Source organism: Chrysemys picta, chromosome 2, assembly GCF_011386835.1.
Source record: "Chrysemys picta bellii isolate R12L10 chromosome 2, ASM1138683v2, whole genome shotgun sequence".
Taxonomy (NCBI): domain Eukaryota; kingdom Metazoa; phylum Chordata; order Testudines; family Emydidae; genus Chrysemys; species Chrysemys picta.
In genome coordinates this window covers 14,539,372-14,556,543 of record NC_088792.1, presented here as the reverse complement: position 1 = coordinate 14,556,543, position 17,172 = coordinate 14,539,372, and the positions used below count along the sequence as shown (strand labels likewise).

Here is a 17,172-nt window from a genome sequence, read left to right as displayed (position 1 = left end):
GAGATCTTCAAAGACGGGAAACTTTAAAAAGTCACACAAAAGGTGGAACTAGGTCAAATTACTAAGGATGAATATAAAAAAAAAAGCATGTAGGGACAAAATTAAAAAGCCCATGGCTCAAAACAAGATTAAGCTAGGTGGGGACATAAAGGGCAACCAGAAAACATTCCACAAATACATTAGAAGCAAGGGGAAGACCAAGGACAGGAGAGGCCCATTACTCAATAAAGAAGGAAAGACAATAACAGAAAACCCAGCAATGGCCAAAGCAGTAAATGCCATTTTTGTTTCAATTTTCAAGAACGGTTAGCAGTGATCGGACGACTAACAGAGCGAACATCAGTGTAATTTTGGAAGGATCCAAGGCTAAATTAGGGAAAGAACAAGTTAAGAAGTACTTAGATATGTTAAATGTCTTCCAGTCGACAGGTCCTGATGAAAAACATCCTAAAATACTTAAGGAGCTGGCTGAAGAGATCTCTGAGACATTAGCGATTATCTCTGAGAACTTGTGAAGGACAGGAAAGATCCTAGAGGACTGGAAAAGGGAAAATATCATCCTTATCTATAAGAAGGGGAATAAGGACAATCCAGGGAATTATAGACCGGTCAGCTTAAGATAATGGAGCAAATAATCAAACAATCAATTTGTAAGCACCTAGAAAATAAGGAGATAAGCAGAGCCCTGCAAATCCGCAGATATCTGCTTTATATCCATGGATGAAGATATCCAGGGACCGTTTTTGCGGATTGTGGATTGGATGCAGATGGAAATTTTGTATCTAGAGTCCTGCAAATCTGTGGATATCTGCTTTATAGCCACAATATCCACGGACCATTTTTGCAGACTGCATGTGGATACAAATTTTGTATCCGCACAGGACTCTTAGAGTTAAGTAACATATCAACATAAGCAACAGAGGGTCCTGTGGCACCTTTAAGACTAACAGAAGTATTGGGAGCATAAGCTTTCGTGGGTGAATGCCCACTTCATCAGACGCAAGCTTGTGGATGATACCAAGCTGGGAGGGGTTGCAAAATTTGTTCCTTGGGGCACATTATCTATATAAATAAAGACAAGTAACCCATAAATCTCCTTCCTAGGATGGTTCATTCCAGACCCCCTGTCCTTCGAGGGCAAGATGCTAGAATCCTCTGTTCTCCACAAGATTTGAATGCTAAACAAATCATGAAGGGAGCCAACGCTATCTAGCGGTTATAGCAGGGCATAGAAGCCAGGACTCCTGAGTTCTATTCACCTTTCTCCTACTCACTCACTGTGAGGCTTTGGGTGAGTAACTCATCCTCTCTGCATCTGACTTCTCCCTCTGTAAAATGGGGATGCCAGGACTTACCCACCCTCATAAAGTGATTTGAGAGCTCCCAATGAAAGGCACTACCGAGTGCCAGATATCATCAACTATTATTATGGTTATTCATTCCATGATTTATGCACAGTACAGTTCTGACCACAAGCTGTGTGGGGGTGTGGGAAATTAGTTATCCTACACCTTTCATAGTAAAGGATCCCAAAATGCATCACGTAATTCACACATTGCATACAAGAATCACTTCATCCATCACTGAAAGGCAGCCACCCTGGGGGATAATGAAACCACAGTCCCCATTTTCCACTGCAGTGAAGAATGCCAGAATGCCATATATATCCTGAAACGGCAGCAGGAATTTATGCAGACTGTAGTTATTCAAACTGCAATTTGTCCAGGACACTAAGGCTAACACTGCTCCTTTTTCAAAAAGCACCAGTGCTTTTAGTGCCATTTGCTTGGCTTCAGGACATGGGTTTTTAGGCTCATCTGAAAGAGGGTGCATCCGGGACACCGGTTCAGCACTGACTTACAGGACAAAAATGTCACCAAACTGAGTCACCAACCCCGCTTTGTGCAGAGTTCTCATCCAAGTACTGGCCCAGCCCAGCCTCACAGCTCAAGCCGCTGTGTTACAAGCCTGAAGTGAACCATGGAAATTTAGGCTGCCGCCAAGCTTGTGTCTACTGTAGCTTCAAGCTTCCTGTAAGTCACTGTGAAGCCAACGGCACTGTGGGGGCCAGCACCAAGCAAGCACAAAGTTGCTGCATTAGTTAGGAAACGCCTTCTTCATCTGTAGACGACAGGCCTGGAAGCCATGCCTTAGCTTTGTAAGATACCGGCCACACTCTGCCCTGGCTAGCAGCAACCACGCTACCGCCGACGGGCCAGACACATGACGCTGGCGGGGTGGGAAAGGAAGGATGACATTAGAACTCACTTCTTTTTTCTCCCCACGTCCGTGCCATTAACTTCTGGGGCCAAAACCAGCACAGATTAGATCAGCAACTCCCCACCCCAGATTTCATAACTCAGCTTGGTGAGAAAAAACGTAGATAAGAGACACTGCTACCGAAGTGAAACTGTGCTCTTAGCAATGCCCCTGGAGGATGGGTGAGAGTCGAAGGGAAGCGTACCAGGAAATGACTTGGGGGGGAGGGAGGCACGTGCAGTTAAACAGTTTTCATGACTGTTTGGTGGTATCTGGGAGTTGGCTTTTAGTCACCACGCTTATGCAGGGATGCCAAGGATTCACTAGAATGGGCTAATGCCTTCAGGGGAAGGTGGAGTAGCTGGAAACAGGGCCGGCTCCAGGCACCAGCTTAACAAGCAGGTGCTTGGGGCGGCCAAGGGAGAGGGGCGGCACCTGCGGCAATTCGGGGGCGGCAGGTCCCTCACTCCCTCTAGGAGCGAAGGACCTACAGCCGAACTGCCGCCGCCGATCGCGGCTTTTTTTTTTTTTTCCAATTGCTGCCGCCGATCACGATCGCGGCTTTTTTTTTTTGCTTGGGGCGGCAGAAATGCTGGAGCCGGCCCTGGCTGGCAGCTGACAATACCACCTGGCACGGCTGCCTCTTACTGCGAACCCCCTCATGGACAGCGGTCCCCCTGCAGCACCCTCCCTCTCATCTCTCTCTTCAGGGCCCCTCACGGGCTCCACAGTCTCTCTTCTGAGGAGAGCCACCTTTGGGGCTGACTTAATGACCACAAACCGTGCCACACAGTCCTTAACATCAAAAACTAATCTCAGCATTGCAACCAGAGAGTTCACACTGACCTTCTGCCACCCACACAGAGCTCAGCCCCTGCCAGCATCTGTCCTTCACAGTCACCCTCTAGTCATTTCTACAGGAGCCATAGGCACCGAAAAAATCCCCTGTGCTGAGGGAGACGGGTGTCTATACACTGCCCACCTACAGAGAGTGCCTCTCAATTGGCTGGAGAGAAGGGAGCGCTTCCCCTTTACTCTACAGGGCTCCTGGTCCAGGGCCCTTAAAGGGACAGTGCCCTGGGTTTTTCCCCCTCTCCAACTATAATTCTCCAGGACCAAGTCCTCTCTTCCACTACAAGGCCATTTCCTGGACCTTTGTTCATTCCAGCTACCTGGAATGGGCTGTTCTGGCCCCCCTGTGCTCTTAAAGGGCCAGTAGGCCTCATTACACAGCCATTGCCTTTTCTCTGTCTAGAAGACTTCAGTAGCCAGAGTTTTCAATATGGACCCCTACACTAACATCAAGTTAACCTGCCAAAAATACATGCTTATTCTATTTCTCTGGTGCCTTTGGCCCAGATCCTCAAACATATTTAGGCACCTAACTACCTTTGAGGAGCTGGCTCCTGTCCCTAGAAATTGGCCTAAACAAATCAGACCATTGTTAACATTTTATTTTTTTAAAGTTTGATCAAGTGTGGCAGGGTTCTGGCTAAATTCCCACATGGGTAACTGCAGTGATGCCTGCTTACTTAACATCCCTTCAGTGGATTCAGCTGCAGAGGGTATTCACTTTCCCACCTGGCATGCATCATTGCTGTCATAGAACAGCTGCTGTTTTCCACCCCAGAGGTGGCTGCATGTCAGCAATGGGGAAGCGAGACAAATATACGAAGGGCAGGTTCTGCTCTTGATTATGTGGGTGCAACTCTCATTAACTTCACTCAAAGAGGGGGGAATAACTCACAAAAAAGTCACCAAGTAAATTCCAACAGTGAGTCAATGTGAGCAAATCACAACTGCAAACACTTTCCTTGCACACTGTAATGCCTATGGAGCAGTGATGTGTTAAAATGGCAATGTGTTGCAGTGTGACTGTGTGGCTCACTAGCTCCCCATGGGATGTCCTGACAATCTCAGAGAAGATACAAACCTTCGATCACTCCACTCGGAGTTTGGTTAGAGGAAGTTACTATCGCCCCACTGTTAGTGTTTTTTATCATAGGCATTAATGCAGCGGTGCTCTCTAAGGGCCTAACCCAAAGCCCACTGCATTCAGAGAGAGTCTGTCCATTGACTTCAGTGGGCTTTAGAACAGGCCCTAATAAAACATAGTTATTTACCTGTATTATTGTAGCACCTAGGAGCCCCCAGGGGTGAGGTTTACTTCACAGTCTCAGATTCCGTCTCACGGTGATGAGCCCAGCACAGACAGATACGACTCAGTGTGGTGGGGCTTAGGCACTTTTTATCCAGAAACAACCAAAGCCGAGGTGAAAAACCACCTTCCCAACTGAACGGTTTACTGCAGCTGCCAAGCTCCGGGTCAGGGAAGAGCAGAGGAGGACCAGATAAAGTAGAAAAGCCTCCGTTCAATAAAGCTAGTGAAGGATTTCATTCTGGGGGAGCTGACTGAGAGAAGCAGAAGCTCCTATTAAACAGCGAGTGGATTAAAAGAAAGTCACCTTCCTGCCTCTGACTATGAATGTCATTCTGTTTACGTCAAACATGAAGGTCCATGATACCACAAACGTGACCAGGCATAATGCCTACTACTTTGAGTTTCCCACTGATTCTACAAGACTATGCCTGGCTGGCAGTGATTGTTTGCAGGATCAGCCCCTAAGACTAGCTACCTTGTCTAATCTTTCCCTCTCAGGGGCTTTTATAAGGTAATGTGGAAATAAAGAAAGAAATGACAGGGATTTGAAGGGGATGTCAATGCAAACAGACTAGCTGTGAGCAAGAACAGGCTAGCTGTAACCCTAATAACACGAGATTTGTAGAAGCGAGGATTGTGGCGAGTGGGAAAGAACTGTGTGAGAAGTTGTTGCGACCTTGTGTAGATAAAATGGAATGTAGACTAGAGTCTAAATAAGTGAGAAAAATAAGTTATCAGGATGACCTATCTATAAACAAAATGCAGCTGTTGCTCATTATTGTCTGTAACAAAGGTATAAATGCTTGCTGTAATTGTTTACCTGTTGAGAGACCTGTTCAGCTCTCTCCCTCCACGCAATTGCTTAAGATAATGAAGTATCTGATTTGCTGCACCCAACCAAAAGAGTGAGAACTCTGTTTTTCTCCAACAGTAACATAAGACAACATTTTCTACACTATTATTTATCTTGTGAGGCCCCAACCAAGATCAGAGCCCTGTTATGCCAGATGCTGAACAAACATAGCGAATGACAGTCCGTGCCCTGTAGAGCCTGCAATCTCATTAGACAAGATAGACACAAGATGGGAGAAAGGAAGTATCATCCCCCTGTTACAGGGGGACCTGAGGTCGGAGCCTGATTTTTCAGAAGCACTGAGCATTCACAGCTCCCATTGACTTCATCTGGAGCTCTGGGTGCTCAGCCCTCCTGACAATCAGGCCCCAGGTGACTTGCCCGTGGTCACGCAGGGAGTCTGTGGTATAGTCACAAACTAAACTCAGCTCTCCTGAGTCCCGATCCAGTGCCTTATCCACAAGGCCACCTTCCCTCTCTCATTACATTAGAAGATCTAAATTCTCACTGCAGGCATCAGAGCTACATCTCAGTTGATGGCAGCCTTACCAGCACTATGGGCAACATACCCTTTCCTTACCGAGTCCTTGAATCGTATACCAAGAGTGCCCTAAAAAGAGCGGACTAAATTATATGATCCTTCTTCGAGCAAAACTGGTATTGAACTCAAAGGGAGTTCTGTTCCTTTAAGGCCCGTGCAAGGTGGCCTGTTGTCAGCCACCTGCAAAGAGAACAACAAACCACCCCAATCGCACGTTGAGTTCAGTCTTACCAGCAGGTACTCAAACCACTCTGCCCCCATCCTCCAGTCCAACCCCAGGTCCTTGGTGAGAAAGCTGGCAACGTTCTGGCGCCCTCTGTTGGACATGAAGCCCGTCGCTGCTAGCTCTCTCATGTTGGCATCTACAAAAGGAACCCCCGTTCTTCCTTCTGCCGGGACAAGAGACACAGAGCGAGGATGCAGGATCTTTACTCTTTCCATTGTAGTCAATCTGCAGCTGCGTATATATGGATAGCTACTTGGATCAAGTGAGTAGGAGCCAAACCCATGTGTAACATGAGGGATAGAACCCTCTTATATGGAACAGCCCCATACAATTTAATAGAGATGATAACAGTAGGGTTCTATAAAAATTAAATAGGGCTCTGTAGAAAGGAGCCTTGGAATGGGAAATCGTTATGATGGAGAAGGTGATGGATAGTCTGACACCAGGGTCAATCAGATCTTACAGCGTATAGTCACCATGTCTTCAATTTGGGCAAAATAAAGAGAAAACAATGAGATTGAGCAAACACAGATGGGTCTTTTAAAGGTAACAGTATGAAGGGACATATAAGGCAGCTGGTTATATATTTGCAAGTTAAATCAGGTGGTGTTAGTAGGAGAGTTATATGGAAATTCTTTTACAGTAATGGATACAATTTATTCTGCTTGTGTGGAAATGTGAATTTATTAGGTTAATGTTAAGAAGGACAAACATTGGTATAAGTTCATGAGTTCATAGATTTAAAGTCGTGAAAGGATGACTGATCAAGCTGAATGATTATATTTTCTATTCATGTAAGGTAATGACAAAAACAAATTTTTACTAAAAGAAAAGAAAGGCTCCTAAAGGCCTATAGAATTTAAGGGCGGATTAGATCTATTTTAAAGGTTTGTTCACTTTCCTATAGAAATCTATAGCTGGCATATTCATACATAATATTAAACTCTACAGGAAGGATTAAAAACATGGAGAGGTTATCGGGGTCTATGAAATTCTATAGGACTTTTCCATAAGGGCAGAACTGCAGCTCCGATAAGACAGGCTTCCGCCACTTGAGCTGAAGGAGAATCAATGAGTCGTATCATCCCCCCACTCAGAAGTGATGAAAGTAAAGGAAATCTCTCTCAAGCCTACGAACGTCCTCCCCACAGATACCACACCACTGGGCGTGGGTGATCAGGGAGGGAAGCAGCTCTACACAGCAGCATCCCCTGGCTGTCTCTGGTTTGGATAACTCCTGCAATGTCCTGCTCCACACCTCTGAATGCCCTCAGGGGAGGATGCAGGCAGAGTGAGGAACCCAGGGATCAGCATGGATACCCCAGAACACCCTGAGGGGTTTCTGGGAGCTTTTCTTACACTCCCCCAGTCACAGTCAGCAGGTGCAGGCTGCCTTCTGGGCAAGCAGAGAGGACCATGGGGGCCTAAACATTTCCTCTCTGGTTCGATCTATCTAACTAAAATGCATTGCATTTACCTGTGCATATACCTCCAAGGGCAGAACTTGGCCTTTAGCATCTAGGACCTTGGGCCTGGTCCCGGGAGCTGCTCACTGCAGATAGCTGTTAGCTCCACTCACACTAAAGTCAAGATAAGGCTCTTTATTGCTAAACAGAGTCTAAGTTACAGAGCCTGATTCTGCTCTGCATTACACCAGTGTAAATCTTGGCTGACTTCCCTCAGGACTGACACCCACGTAACTACGATCAGACCCTGGCCCACAGTTTCGACTGACCTTTCCAAGCATCAAATAGCTTGGGATCTTTCTTCCAAGGCACCTCTTTATCCTGCAGTCCTGTTGGGGAAATGAACTAAGTGTCAGGAACACCAGCACTGACATGCATAAGGAATAAACAAAGCCACAATGACAACATGAGAAGCCGTAGTAGCCACTACAGTTTGGGATCAGGCCAGCCCAGCAGCTCTCCTGGTGATCTTCAGGGACCCACCGTGATTACAAATTAGAGTCGAAAGCAAAATTCCTGTTATAAATACTTTCTGGGCCTGCTCCTGCTCCCTTGAAGCCAATGGGATCGTTGGCTAGGGGAGCAAGATCAAGACCTAGATTATTTCAGCTGAGATTTTTAAAAAATCAGATTCCCTTTGTACTCTGTGCTTCGTTGGCTATTTGCTTTTCTCTCGGCACGGACAAAGAAAACCCGCCGGTTAGTGCCGTTCTCCGCTTCTCTTGCCTTACTAGCATGAGGCTGCAGTGCTGGGAGTGCAGATACGGCAAGGGAACTTTATGCCTAGGCTAATTCTTTTCCCTTCATATTGATTTTTTTAAATCTCACGATGCCATTCTGTAGACTTTGTAAAACCAATTCTTTAAACTTAATAAAACCGAAATGTTGGGTTTAAACTAACTGGCAGAGTTGCAAGATGTTCCGGGAAGGAAACTCTGTGTTTGTACAGCACCTAGCACAATGGGATGTCCATTTCTGTTTGGGCCTCTAGGTGCTAGAACAATAATAATAACTTCCCTAAGTGGAAGACAAGGTCAGTTGCCTATGTAAGGTCCGCGGTCCAAACAATCGGATCATAAAACCCCTTTGATATCACCAAGGCTATTAAATGGCAATGTGAATGGAAACTGAAATCAACGCACCTTCAAAGCGTGCTACTTAAACTCACCTTTCAGTAAGAAAATCCTTGTCCCGTATTTCAGGGCCACAAATCGGAAGTAATCCCTCCACAGGAGTTCGAATATGACCCTAAAACACATCAGCCATGTCACCATTTTGCCTTTGATCAATATAAATACTGGGTGAAATCCTGACCCCACTGAAATCAATGGGGGCTTTGCCATTGACTTCAAACGAGCCAGGAGTTCACCCGCTGCTTACCTAATGGCAGTCACTAATAACATCCTGTGTTTGATTTAAATCAGGCAGCTTTGCAAACACGGTCATGTTACCAGCCCAGGCACAAAATCTATCAGCCTGACTTTTATCATAGACTCATAGACTTTAAGGTCAGAAGGGACCATTATGATCATCTAGTCTGACCTCCCGCATGATGCAGGCCACATCATGAGGATTAAAATAGAAAAAGACCTCATTGAGTGGAGTTTGCAGATCCCTTTCCAGCACCACTTCCAATCTGCTCTCCACTTAGGGTGACCAGATAGCAAATGTGAAAAATCGGGACAGGGGTGGGGGGCGGTAATAGGAGCCTATATAAGAAAGAGACCCAAAAATTGGGACTGTCCCTATAAAATCGGGACATCTGGTCACCCTATCTCCACTGCACTTCTGGGAGGTGCCGAGGTCCTGACTTGGCAAAGCACGTACATATTCTTAAGTGCTCTAGTGAAGGAGGAAGGGTTTAAGCACGGACCTCAATAGGAGTTGAAGGCACTCAGCACCTTTCAGGAGTGCTGACTAACTAGCAGGATCAAGTCCTTGGGGCTCACAGTTGCCTGGCATGTAAAGTCAGCTGTTAGCCATGCGCAAATAGCTGGTTTTATAAACCATGGCTCCTGGACACTGAGACCAGCATCAACCCCTGGCTGGTCACGAATGTTCTGCTCATCTGATGTTTCTGCTCACAAGATCTCTCTGGAAGTCTGGCTTAGGTTATAGGCCAGGACACTTTGCCAAATGCTGAACAAGATAACTACAGTCATGCGAACAAGATAAAATAAACCTCACACACTTATCAGATGCTTTGTGTTCAGCAGTGTTACCTATTTCAGTGATTGGGATCTGTTTAGCTTTTACATCATTTCCTTTCACACACACTTGGAAATGTTCATCCTTATAGTATCTGTGCTGTACATTTGTTGGATATCCGAGAGACAGAATTGGAAAAAAACAGGAAAAAACTAGCACATGAGTTTTGGAAATTTGTCACTTTTTTTTTTTTTTTTTAAGTTTTGGCCAGTGCGAAACCACCCACCAAACTATTTTGAATCCAAATTTTGAATTTCAACAAAGAAAAACAACACTGACAATTTCTGACAACAAATTTTGTAGATGCTTTTTGGTTTTTTGACCAGACAGAGAGCTGGCTAACATTTTTTTTTAAATCACAAAAATAGAAAAAAGATTTTTTTAAAACATCCACAATATTTTTTTTCCTGTCTTCTCAACCACATCTAGAGTTAGGCCCTGATCCTGCAAACACAAGTGAGTATACTTAACTTTACTACTGTTAGTAATGCCACTTATCACAGGGGTAGCCGTGTTAGTCTGGATCTGTAAAAAGCGACAAAGAGTCCTGTGGCACCTTATAAACTAACAGATGTATTGGAGCATAAGCTCTCGTGGGTGAATACCCACTTTGTCAGACGCATGTAATGCCACTGAAATCCATGGGACTACTCCTGGTAGAATAGCTAAGCAGATGCATAAGTGTTTGCAGGATCAAAGCCACAGACTGCATGTTAAGGCTCTCAGAAACTAGGGTGATAGGGCTGATAAAGAAGGCAGGACAGACAGATTTTATTTTATCGTATTTCAAATATGGGGTCAAATCTTGCCCAAGTTACCGACATGAGAAATCTCATTTGCTCCAAAATGATCTTGTTTGTTAATTATTGTTTGGTCTTACTTATCTCATTATTTGTACAGCATCTTTGGGAAGGATGAAAGAATCACTTTATAATTATTACTTTTTATTAGCAACCATTATTTCCTCGTAATAATAATAATTGTTGATCATTTCTACTTACAAGACAACCAACGCCTCTTGGTGCCCAATGCAATCTAACAAAGCCAACTAACCAATATTAGAAACAGAAGCTCAAATGAGGCCCAGCAGCAGTCAGAAGACAGGTGCAGGAAACACTAATGTTAATCAAAAACAGTCATCCTGACTCCTGAATCATTTCCTCTTATAGTCGCGTCTACAAACTAGATGCAAGTGTACATTTCAAAGAAAGAAAGCCATGATGATCTGTTTGTGTCCTACCAGTATGTGCTCTGATTTGCAGTTCTCTCTTTTTCATACTTCCGGATTTGCTCATAAATATATCGGGGTGAAATACAACCTAACGCCAGCCTGTAAACACAAAGAAAACATTTAAAAAGCCGGAACATTACAAGGGAATGAGATCTTTAGGCACATAGAAAGAGAAAGGAAGGATTGCCTTGTGGTTAAGATGCTGGACTAGAACTCAGGACACCTTTGTTCAGTTCCCATTTCTGCCACTGATTCCCTGAATGACCTTGGTCAAGTCATGCAATCTCTCTTTGACTCAGCTTCACAGTGGGCGTGATAATCCCTCCTTCACAGGGAGAAACTCATTCATCTCTATGATTCCACAGTGATGGGAGTCATCGAGTACCTAAATGGTACTTTAGACAGGTAAGTTTGAAAATTTTGCCCTGGGTGACTTGCCCAAATTAATCAGTGGTTTAGTGATTTAACTAGTGAGTCAGTGACAAAACCAGAAATGGAACCCAGAACGTCAAATTCCCAGTCCTCAGTTCTAGCCATTGGAAAACCCTCCTTTGAATACAAGTCTATCTATGGTACTTATATGGCCACGCTGATTCTGGACACAACGGTGAAAATGACAGGGATTTGAGAAGTGCTTTTACCTTGATTGTATATGAATTTTATTTGAATGCATCTTGACTGGGCAGTCAGTGGAGCTACTGGAAATGTTTAACAAGTTGATGAATTTTGAAAAAATATGGAGAAATTTTCCAAAAAGTTTTCCCAAGTTTTTGACCAGCTCAATATTTCTATCTGCGAAGTCAATTGGTAGCTGCAGGAAAATGTGACTGGCTGGAATTCTATTTGACCATTATAATTTTATCCTCCCAACGCCATCCCACGGCTCTTACGTACACAGAGAGGTGACTGAGGTTGCTCTGGAGCATATAGTACAGTGTGAGCACCTCAGCACATGGACCATCCTTATTCCGTTTGGAAAGCGCTTAGCTCATTGCGGACGCTACCAAAAATAAATAAGAATTCATGCGAACAACATCCTGTTACAAAGTAAAAAGAACCAGGAGTCCCTGTGGCACCTTAGAGACTAACAAATTTATTTGGGCATAAGCTTTCGTGGGCTAAAACCCACTTCATCGGATGCATGCAGTGGAAAATACAGTAGGAAGATATATATACACACAGAGAACATGAAAAAATGAGTGTTGCCATACCAACTATAACGAGACTAGTCAATTAAGGTGGTCTATTATCAACAGGAGAAAAAAAACCGTTTGTAGTGATAATCAGGATGGCCCATTTCCAACAGTTGATAAGAAGGTGTGAGTAACAGTAGGGGAAAAAATTAGCATGGGGAAATAGCTTTTACTTTGTGTAATGACCCATCCACTCCCAGTCTTTATTCAAGCCTAATTTAATGTTACAAAGCAGTGGCCCATGAAAGTGCCACTAGGTGGCACCAGTCTTCACAGATGGAATATAGATCCCAATTTGAAAAGGAGAAATACCAGATTTTAATAGCTTCCATTGTTATGTGCAGTGCGGTTGTAGCTGGTTTGGTCCTAAGATATTAGAGAGGGTCAGCTTGAAATCTTGTTTCTTTCACCAACAGAAGCTGGTCCAATGAAAACCATTACCTCACCCACCTTGCCTCTCTAGATTTTAATAAAACACAAGAATGTTCCTAGGAAAAAAATGCTTTGATTGCCGTTCAGTCAGGGAAATGGGAGACTTTAATACGGAGTGATCCTGTACCTGACTCTTTGCTAATTGATCAAATACTTAACACGCCCCCCTCAAGGCCCCGTAAACATTAGGACAAATTTGGCTCTGTTACGCAGTGTAAACCTGAAGCTAACTCAGTACCTCCCAGGATCAGGCTTATGGTCCCTACATAAAAAAAGTTTCATGTCTTTTAAAAAAAAAAACACAGATCAGATACTCTAATGTCCTCTGGTTGTTTTACACCACTTCTGCAGTGCAGGGTGGCCATAAACCCAGCAGATCTGGCCAGCTGAAGATGGCCTCTGCTTGGCTTCCATGCTTGATCCCAGCTTTCAGTGCAGCGGGCACTGCCCCGGCATTTCCATTCCTCAGCAAGTCCCTGCTGTAACAACAGTCCCTTGCGGGCTGTCAGCAATTGGCCTACTGTGGAGCAGCCCTGAGGCTATTCCGCTTTGCCCTGGGACACTGAACCAGCCATAGGATCGGGGACAGGGGATAAAGGCATTTTACAGCTGCCTTCAAGGGCATCTCAGACACAGCCACAGATCTATGCTAACCGAACTTGATGTTTCAACAGCCAAATGAAATCAAGGAAGAATATTTACCATGGTGCAAACTTGGTTGAATAATCTATTCCTATCAGTCCATTTCGAGTCTCCTTGTAAGATGCCACCAGGTTCTATCCAAGCAATAAAAAAGAAAAAAATTAAAAACCTTACATAGGCAGCCTGCAAGTTACACTTTCCTGGATGTTTGAGACAGATATTTGTGCAGGGCAGTGCTCCCTCTAGTGACTGTCTAGCAGCATTATTCTGCTGTCAAATTATTTCCTCCAAGGCACAATATTTAATGGCCCCAGTAGTTTTTATTACAGCTCCTAGTTTATGTGTAATAAATTCTGCTTCCTGCTTTACTTTGTAGTAGACTTTTACAAGCACAATGGTAATATGGTCTCACTGATCCCTACTGGGAGTGATCAATCAACGAATCTGAATCAAGGACTAATTTCCAAAAGCCAGTTGCTGCGATAGCTGATGGCCTGGCCCCTTGATCGTTTGGATTTGAGGATCAGATTGGAAGGAATTTCTTTTGATTTTTGACTGCCCCATGGCTGCAGGTAACGGGTCACATTCTGATCTTCACTACACCCATGCCACCCAGATTTGCACTTCTAGGGCCAGATTCTCTGGTTCCACATCATCAAAGTGGGGATAAAAGAGGGTGCTAGGCATTCTGATTTTTTGTCTGGTCCCCAGTTCTGGTGCATGTTACAGCAGCCTATGGGCTGCTCTAACTTGTACTGAGCTAACAGTACCCAAGGGAGTACCAGTACCACCAGCTACACAAAGCCAGAGTGCATCACACTCCAGCCACTTCTCCCGACCTGACATGTCTCTGTGCTGGAGGCTGAGGGGGTACAAGGGTCAGCTGTGACAGCTCTACACCAACCGGGAACCCAGCCTGAGTAAGGCGGACACCTAAGGGTTGATCCATAATAAGTAGCACCACCATCATTATACGAGTGTGAAAAAGACTGAGATGGAGCTAATCTTCTCCGACCTGCACAAGGAAAAATGAACAGGTTTGCCCATTATTTGGCTCAGAGACATGACAGCCGCCATCCTGACCAACCCCAGGGCCCTGCTGAGGTGAAAGCACAAACCCCTCCAGCTTGAGCTAAAGACCTAGGTTCTCAAGACGAGAGCTGTAACAGACCCATATCTCTGTGGATTGGGCACAGAGGGGGACATCTAACCCACACTCAGCAGCGGGTTAGATAAACATATTCTGCTTTATCAACTAATCTGTGCTGGGGCCTGGTGCACAATACACGACACAAGAAAATCATGTTGCACTGATGTCATGGAGTACACAGGGCCTTAGTCTAAATCTAGGCAGTGAGGCCTAGTGGATAGGGCACTAGTCTCTTCTTGGCTCTGACCTGCTGGGTGACTTCAGACAAGTCACTCTGCATCTCTGTGCTTCAGTTTCCTCATCATCACGGAGATGATGATGCTGACCTCCTTTGCAGAGCCTTTTGAGGTCTAGGGAGGAAGAGTGCTCCACAGGCGGTAAGGAAATCCTAGTGGGAGTTGAAACTGCTGCCTGCCCCGCTAGAGTGTCCTTGTGACAGGAGGAGGTGGGGGGGACACTGGCAAGAAAATGCACACACTTACCGTGTCCCAGAAATAATGCTGCAGCCTCATTAAGGCCTGGGTCTCTCCTCCGCAGCAGGGGAAGGCTGTTCGCGGATCAGTCAGGGGATCTGCAGTGGAAAGCACCAGCTTGTTAGCATGAAAACGAGACACTGGAGGCAGCTCAAAGATAGGGAGCTCAAAAGCCAAGGGAAAGTTGCCTTCAGGGCTATAGGCTTGAGTCTTGCTGAGTCAATATGGAAACATTGGTCTCTGTAACAAGTGAATGAGAACTCTCCTCTATGTAACCCCTTTAAGCGACCGGGCCACAAATGAGGGCTCCGAGTCTCCTAGCCTTGGAAGGTGCTCTACTCCAGGCGGCAGAGACATGCTTTTAGAACATGCAAGTCCCACGTTCAATGCTCACTCATGGCCCATCCAGCGGGAGGATGTCACTACACACATTCCGAGATGCTGGCAGAGGTGACAGCGCTTTGTCCTTCTATCCTGCCGTCCAGGGGTCTCCAAGCACTTACCACTGGGAGGCTGAGTTCCATTCCCAGCAGCGCATCATACACAGCTTTCCAGGGATTAATGTGCACGTTCTCTAGTTTATGGCACAGCCATTCTCAGTAATGATGTTAGGTGGGGCTATTCTCTGCTCTCAGCCAACACGCATTCTGCTCCACTTTCCTGTATGTTGCTTCATGTGTGTATAAGTGAAAGCTAAGATCGTTCCTTTCAAAACTGAAGTTAATTTCAAAAGTATTTCATTTTTGGTTGACTGTTTTAAATTGTTGGGCAAATCTGTACATTAATGCCTAAGTAGCCAAACCATTTAAAGATTTTTCCAATTACTTAGATTGTAAATTCCTTCGAGTAGGGACCATCTATTTGTTCTGTGTTTGTACAGTGCCTTGCAGAATGGGGTCCTGGTTCTTGCCTCGGGTTCCTAAGTCCACAATAATACTAATACTATTACTAATAAAGTTAGTAAATTTAGCTTCAAAACTCTTTATAATTATTCCCTTTTAAAAATAAGTAGACAGAGGCAGAGCTACATGTAGCCCACATTTTCAAGAGCGGTCACGAGTTTGGGATGCTTCCATTTTTGGGTGTCCCCCATGCAACACCTTGGGATCTGATTTGCAGAGTTGTCGAGCACCCTCAACTCCACCTGAATTCAATGGGAGCAGCAGCAGCTGAATTGTTTTGGGGCAACATTTTCCTACCCTTCTGTCCAAACTCCTCAGGCACGGGGATGCATCCGTCTTCTACCCCTGGGGCCAGAGGCTTTAGCTGATCTGGCATCTGTACAGTGGGACGGACTTTGGCCTGAGCCTCCACTGCTTTTCGGAACTGGGTATAGACATCAGGCAACCTGCGTGGATTACAGCTGTTAGGACTGCCCAGGGAACAGGCCCTCATGGCTTTCCCCACACAGCAATACGCTACCACAGCGCAGTAAGTCTTTGAAGGGGCAGGGTGAATATTTTAACTGTGAGCGTGTGACCTTAGGAACCCTTTAATGCTGACTTGTAAAGGGTCCAATGTTTTGTCAGCAACTCCAGTCAGGCCTGACAAACTCACTACACCAAACGCATTGTTGTCATAGTATTTATCTATATAGAATGCTGTGTGAGGTATCAAATGAAAGCTGATACACTGGTCATTAATATCATTGTGAATTGAATGTACAAACACTGTATGAGGAATTATGGATACTAACTGATATTATGCTATCAAGTCTGCAACCAAACCAAGGGAGAAACTGGTTTCTTCCAGACAGGAGGAAAGGTAGTTATCCCGCAGTCCCTAATGTACGTTAAGGAAGCCCCATATGGGCTGAGGGCCAAACTCTGTCACCAGAAAAGCAGCTCTGGGGGATACCTCTGGCAGATGTAGTAAAATGGGGGGCGGATGAAATGATCTGGATTTCCCCAGTTCCTTAGCACAGGAGTGTGGGAGGGAAGAAACCCTCAGTGCGGGGCTCAGAGAGCAGATCTGAAAGACGCCAGGGCCAGCACTGCCAATGCAAAGTCAGGCTGCTCCTATCTAGCCACTGCACTCGCCCCACTGCCTCATGACCAAGCTGTGAGCAACGGCTCAGCCCTGCCCTGCAGGCACTGCAGTAACCCACTAGGGCAACATGGGACAAACAAAGAAGCAACAGGACCAAACTGTGCCTTGGGGGGAGGTGAAAACAATAAACAAGTAAATGCCCCCTCCCCCCCATCACTGGTGCGCATAGGTTAACAGGCTCCTCCCCTCCTGGTACAGAGGGGCCAACAGGCCCCTCCCTGACTCTCTCCTGTGGTGCAGGTGGGCCAACATGCCCCGCCCCTCTCCACTGGTGCAGGTGGGCCAACA

The 17,172-nt window shown here is 45.4% G+C and overlaps 1 protein-coding gene across 4 annotated transcripts in view; it reads right to left on the bottom strand.

Moving 5' to 3' along the window:
• The window catches only part of LOC101943853 (cryptochrome DASH-like), a 30,623-nt gene that overhangs the window by 6,889 nt on the left and 6,562 nt on the right, over positions 1-17,172 (bottom strand). For all 4 annotated transcript variants that reach the window (XM_042859625.2, XM_065582690.1, XM_005297138.4 and 1 more), the window contains exons 5-11: positions 16,035-16,183; positions 14,845-14,933; positions 13,273-13,346; positions 10,955-11,044; positions 8,675-8,754; positions 7,776-7,835; positions 6,046-6,203 (exon numbers count right to left, since the gene is read on the bottom strand). In XM_042859625.2, the coding sequence (XP_042715559.2) occupies positions 6,046-6,203; positions 7,776-7,835; positions 8,675-8,754; positions 10,955-11,044; positions 13,273-13,346; positions 14,845-14,933; positions 16,035-16,183 (700 nt within the window). The remainder of the gene's footprint in view (positions 1-6,045; positions 6,204-7,775; positions 7,836-8,674; positions 8,755-10,954; positions 11,045-13,272; positions 13,347-14,844; positions 14,934-16,034; positions 16,184-17,172) is intronic.